The 6,000-nt window shown below is 51.3% G+C and overlaps 1 protein-coding gene across 3 annotated transcripts in view; it reads left to right on the forward strand.

Moving 5' to 3' along the window:
* The window catches only part of KDM4B (lysine demethylase 4B), an 89,971-nt gene extending 85,033 nt beyond the window's left edge, over positions 1-4,938 (forward strand). For all 3 annotated transcript variants that reach the window (XM_054175087.1, XM_054175089.1, XM_054175090.1), the window contains 2 exons: positions 2,137-2,229; positions 4,524-4,938. In XM_054175087.1, the coding sequence (XP_054031062.1) occupies positions 2,137-2,229; positions 4,524-4,709 (279 nt within the window). In that variant the 3' untranslated portion in view covers positions 4,710-4,938. The remainder of the gene's footprint in view (positions 1-2,136; positions 2,230-4,523) is intronic.
* The last annotated feature ends 1,062 nt before the right edge of the window (positions 4,939-6,000 follow it).

Raw genomic sequence — 6,000 nt, forward strand, 5'->3', positions numbered from 1 at the left:
GTTCATCCTGCAGAAGAGAAGGCTCCAGGGAGACCTTAGAGCTGCATTCTGGATGTGTTTCTAATGTGTCTAACCCATAATTTAGAACTCACATAAACAAGGTCCAGCTGCTCTCTGATAGATGCCAGTGCCCTCAGCTGCAAGTCCTGCCTCAGCTCGAGGCCAAGCTCATGCAGCTGACGTGGCAGAGATCTGCTTGTGCCTTGGCTGTTAAACATCATAATTCATGTTCCCTTCTGACTCTGTGATGGTAGCAGCACTCTGAAAAACCAGGGAGTAGTGGGGCTGGTAGCTCTGCTCAGGTGGTTTCAGATGCCAAGTTCAGATCCTGTTCTCCCACCTGCATGGTTGCTCCAGCTGGTGTGTGCTGCTCAGTTAAGGGACCTCAGCAGCATCCTGGAGCTTGCCCAGCTGAGGAGCTGCAGTGCAGGAGGTGTTCACAGAATCACAGAAGGGTGGGGGCTGGAAGGGACCCCTGGAGGGCATTGAGTCTAACCCCCCTGCCAGAGCAGGGTCACCCAGAGCAGGCTGCACAGGATGGCACCCAGGTGGGTTTTGAAGGATTCCAGAGATGGAGACTCCCACCCTCTCTGGGCTGCCTGCTTCAGGGCTCCAGCAGCCTTAAATTAGAGAAGTTCCTCCTCATGCTTAGATGGAACTTCTTATGTTCCAGTTTGTGCCCTGTCCCTGGGCACCACTGAAAGGAGCCTGGTCCCATCCTCCTGCCAGCCACCCTGTCAGTGTTGATCAGCAGTGAGGAGGTCTCCCCTCAATGACCCCTAGGCTGGAAAGCCCCAGGTCCCTCAGCCTTTCTTCAGGAGACTTCAGAGCATGGATCCTTTCTTCCTGCAGAACCTACCCAGTCTGAACCCAAGCCCTCCCCTGCTCTGTGTCCTCCTACCTTAGCCAGAGCAGCTCAGTAAGCCTTGAGCAAAGGCAAGGGGAGAATCTCTTCCAAACTTTTAATAGTTTTAACATTTTTATGGGCACATTGCCATGAATAAACATTCCTGCAACACCTGCTGCATCATTCATGAGGTAATCAGTGCCTAGCAAAAGAAGGCTTGATGTGAGGGGTTACCACTGGCTTGTTTTTGGGTTTTTTTTTAGTACCTGGCTGACTCTCTCAGCTTGTTAAAGCACAAATGTATTTTAGTAGCTGGAGTTATCCCTTTATGATGTCTGAAAATGCTTTGTTTGAGATGAAAGAAATTCTTGTTACCATATTGGCCTGAATACAGGGCTGCTGGGAGTGTGAGTGAAAAGCTGCTTTGTACAGCATCTGAATCAAAAATCAGTAGAAATCTGTAGGGCTCTGGCAGGGAGGGGGGAGCTGGGAGGGTTGCTGGTCCACCTGTGGTATAGGCAGTTCAGTTCAAGAGAGACAGGGAGCTGCAGGAGAGAGTCCAGCAGAGGCTGCAGAGATGCTGAGGGGCATGGAGCAGCTCTATGAGGAGCAAAGGCTGAGAGCCTGGAGAATAGCAGTCCCAGAGGGGAGCTGAGCAATGCTCAGCAAGAGCTAAAGGAGCTGTGGGGGGCAAGAGGCTGGGGCCAGACTCTGCTCAGTGGTGCCCAGGGACAGCACAAGAGGCAGTGGGCACAAACTGGAAACCAGGAGGTTCCATCTGAACAAGAGGAGAAACTTCTTTGGTGTGAGGCTGCTGGAGCCCTGGAGCAGGCTGCCCAGAGAGGTTGTGGAGTCTCCTCTGCAGAGCTTCCAACCCCCCCTGGCCATTGTGCTGCTGGGCAAGCTGCTGTGGGTGCCCTGCTGAAGCAGGGGGCTTGGTCTGGGTGAGCTCCAGAGGTCCCTTCCAACCCACAACATGCTGGGATGCTGTGTTACTGTGATTTGTGATCCACAGGAGCTCTGAAGGGGGACTGATAAGACCAGGGGTGCCTGTGCAGTGCTGAAACCAACACTTTTGGGGTCAGCCTCCTTAACACAGCTTGGGGATCCTCATTCTGCAGCAGTCCCAGAGACAGGGCCAAGAGCAGGGGAGCAGTCATGAAAGCTGGGCCTTGATGCTTCCTTGGTGATGGTCCCTTGGAAGGACCCTGTGTGGCATAGCCTGGGAATGGACTGTGCAGGTAGAGAGGCCAGGGTCTTATTTTGTCTCTGATGATTTCACTCTGCAGGTGGAGTTTGAGGATGGTTCTCAGTTAATGGTGAAACGTGGAGACATCTACACCCTGGAGGAGGAGCTGCCCAAGAGGGTGAAGTCACGCCTGGTGAGTATCAAAGGGCCAGAAGCAGAGCCCTGGCTGTGGCTTGCAGGGCTCATTCACAGCTTCATAGCACAGGCTCTGGACCTGAGGTGAAGGCAGCCTCCAGTTGCTGTGACTTTAAGCCCACTTGTCATCCCCAAAGGACATTGGGCACAAGAAGTCTGTGATGTAAACGCTTGAGAAGCATCTGCATGATTTTGCCTTCCACATGTTCAGCTCTGAGTTGTTCTGTCTCTGGTTAGCAGTTTCTGTTGGCAGCATTTTACCCCAGGTAATGTAGTTACACAGAGTGCCACCCTGCCTGAGTCCTGAGGGAGGTGGAATGGTCTGCAGCCGAGTGGCTTCTGGAGAACTGTTTAGCAACATGGGGCTGACCCAAACCCCCATTTCTCACCAAAGCAGGAGGTTTAGAACACTTGATTTGGAAGGCTTGAAGAGGGCAGATTGAGACTGGAGACGAGGAAGAAATTGTTCAGAGTGTGGGTGGGGAGACACTGGAACAGGTTGCCCAGGGAGGTAGTGAATGTCCTCTCCCTGGAGGTGTTCAAGGCCAGGCTGGATGAGGCCTTGAGCAGCCTGGGCTGGTGGTAAGTGTCCTTGCCTGTGGCACAGGGGTTGGAACTGGCTGATCTCGAAGGTCCCTTCCAACCCAACCCATTCTCTGAATCTATCAATCTATGAATGTAGCTCTTTGCCCTTAAAGCTCTTCATCTAAAAGCTCAGGCTGTGTGTAGCTGCACACAGTGGAGTTGCTGAGCCTAGAAAATAGAAGGGATTTATTTCACAGCTTTTTTGATTCCAGACTTGCTGGATGTTTACAAGCCTGGGTCTTCAGCCTTTAGAGCCATCTCATTTCAGCAAGTGACAGGATGAGAGGAAATGCCTCAGATTGCACCAGGGATGGTTTAGGTTGGACACTAGAAGAAACTTTTTCACTGACAGGGTTCCCAACCGCTGGCACAGGCTGCCCAGGGAGGTGGTTGAACCCTGCAGGTGTTGAAGAGATGCAGAGATGTGGTGCTGAGGGGCACAGTTTAGCCCCAGACTTGGTAGAGTTGGGTTAATAGTTGGACTCGATGATCTTAAAGGTCTTTTCCAACCAGAACAACTCTTTGATGAGACTGGATCCCCTGCACATGGAGAACAGGCAGTTTCCTGTCTTGTCAGCCACTGCTGCAGAGGGATGGAGCTACAAAGTCAGCCTGTGATAAAATTCTACCCTTCTGTCTCTTTGATGAGACAAAAAGAGAGGATCTCTAATGCTATAGGAGAGGATCTCTGAGGCTGCAGGAGAAGATCTCTGAGGCTGCAGGAGAGGATCTCTGAGGCTGCAGGAGAGGATCTCTAAGATTCCTTCCAACCTAAGCCACTCTGTGCTGATTCTGTGACATTTGAGAGGTCCATAACAATTTATCTTGTCATCCTTGAAAGACTTTGGTGGCAAAGCAGCACCTCAGCATTCATTGCTGAGCTGAGAACAACATTCCAGTTAATCTAAGCCTGTCAAATAACCAAGAGCATATTGGAGCCCTGAAATAGAGGATTTGGAGAGCACCCATTCTCTGCAGTGGAGTCAGCAGGCTTTGTAGCAGTTCCAGAGACAGGAATGCAAGCTGGAAAGTGAGTAGAAAGTTTCAAGCGTGGCTGAAAGCTGAGGCTCTTCTCCTCCACTTTGTGCTGCCAGAAGTGTTGGGCTGTGCCCTGTGGAGGTGGTGCTCGCAGCGCTGGGAGGCAGCAGCTCAGCAGAACAAAGGAACAAAGCCACAGGAGATAATTCCTACCAAGAAACGCATCTCATTTGAGAGTGTAAAGAGCAGGATGAGCAGCAGCCATTGTTTGTGCAGTGCTCCCCAAATGCTTTCTGGGGTTTTTTTCTTTTCTGTTGGTTTTTTTTCAAAGGCATCAGAGAAGCCCAAATTTCCTCTGTGCCTTCTGCTAGGATGAATCAGCTGAAGAGGCAGAAGAGGATAGGAGTAAACAGAGAGGTGGCAAGGCAGGAGCTGCAGTGAAAGAACTCTGAAACAGAAAGAAGGCAACTCAGGTTCTGGTTCCAGGGGGCCAGAATTCCTTATTTCTCACTGCTTTGCATGCCTTGGAGCTCACTTTCCCCACAGCACCATTCAGACCACCTTGCTCCCTCGCTGTCCCTGCTGCCTGCTTACCCAGGGGCGCTCCACAGCTCACCCCCGGCTCACAGACTGCGCCGGGTTGGAAGCGACCCTCCAAAGTCACCTTGTCCAACCCGCCCTTGCCCTCCTGCTGTGCCGCTAACCATTGTGCTTTCGTGTCTCCTGCAGTCCCTCAGCACTGGGGCCCCTCAGGAAGAGGTTTTTTCGGGAGATGAAGTGAGAGCAGCCAAGCGTCCCCGGCTGGGGAATTCCAGGAACCCGGAAGAGTATGGACAGACCCCGGATTACTTGGCCTTTATGGAGAGCCTGCTGCAGACACAGTACCAGCCTGGATCTCAGAGCAACATGTTTTAACCAGGATTCATGCAAAAAAACCCAACCAACGACCCCCAGAATTACTCAATTAACCCTTTTCAAGCCTGCAGAGGAAGAACCAGGGAACTGTGGAACAGAAGGATCAGCCTTGTGCAATAGCCTGCTGGGGATTTCTTTCATCTCCTCTTGGTTTGGACTGCAAGAAAACCCTGTCTGGCTGCACGCTACCTCTCCTTTGCCAGACATTTCTGACCCTTCAGAAAGCTGAACCCCCTCCCTTCAGACGGCCAAACCCCCCCTTCAGAAGGCTGAACCCCTCCCTTCAGAAGGCTGAACCCCTCCCTTCAGAAGGCTGAACCCCCCCCCTTCAGAAGGCTGAACCCCCCCCTTCAGAAGGCTGAACCCCTCCTTCAGAAGGCCAAACCCCTCCCTTCAGAAGGCTGAACCCCCTCCCTTCAGAAGGCTGAACCCCCCCTTCAGAAGGCTGAACCCCCCCCTTCAGAAGGCTGAACCCCCTCCTTCAGAAGGCCGAATCCCCCCCTTCAGAAGGCTGAACCCCCCCTTCAGAAGGCTGAACCCCCCCCTTCAGAAGGCCGAACCCCCCCTTCAGAAGGCCGAACCCCCCCCTTCAGAAGGCTGAACCCCTCCCTTCAGAAGGCTGAACCCCCCCTTCAGAAGGCTGAACCCCCCCCTTCAGAAGGCTGAACCCCCCCCTTCAGAAGGCTGAACCCCCTCCCTTCAGAAGGCTGAATCCCCCCCTTCAGAAGGCTGAACCCCCCCCTTCAGAAGGCTGAACCCCCCTTTCAGAATGTTGACACCCCCCCCAGACAATGTTTCACACAGACTTTTGGATGAATTTGTTACTAACAAAGCTTTGTGACTGGCTCCCTTCCCTCACCCCCCACCCCCCGCCCCCTTCCTTTCTTTTTTTGTCCTTTTTGTTGTCGTCGTTGTTGTTGTTTTGGAGGCTTGGAAAGGGTTAAACACCGACCACACAAAGGACTTTTTACAGCTCTGTCAAAACTCTTGGGGTTTTTCTTCTTTTTTTTTGTCTTTCAAGGTGCTATTACATTGACTACTGAAGCAGCCTTTGGAATCGTGGTTTTCCTGTACATAGAAGTCACCTTTGTGAAGTTTTCTATAAATGAGCATTCTAAAAAAAAAAAACAAAAAAAAAAAAAAAAAAAAAGGGAAAAAAAAAAAAAGGAGGAGCAAAAAAAAAATGAGGGAAAAAAAAAAAGGAGGGCAAAAAAAAGGGGAAAAAAAAAAAAAGGAAAATAAAAAAAAGGAAAATAAAAAAGGAAAAAGAAATCAGAACCAAAACAAACAC

Source organism: Dryobates pubescens, chromosome 31, assembly GCF_014839835.1.
Source record: "Dryobates pubescens isolate bDryPub1 chromosome 31, bDryPub1.pri, whole genome shotgun sequence".
Taxonomy (NCBI): Eukaryota; Metazoa; Chordata; class Aves; order Piciformes; family Picidae; genus Dryobates; species Dryobates pubescens.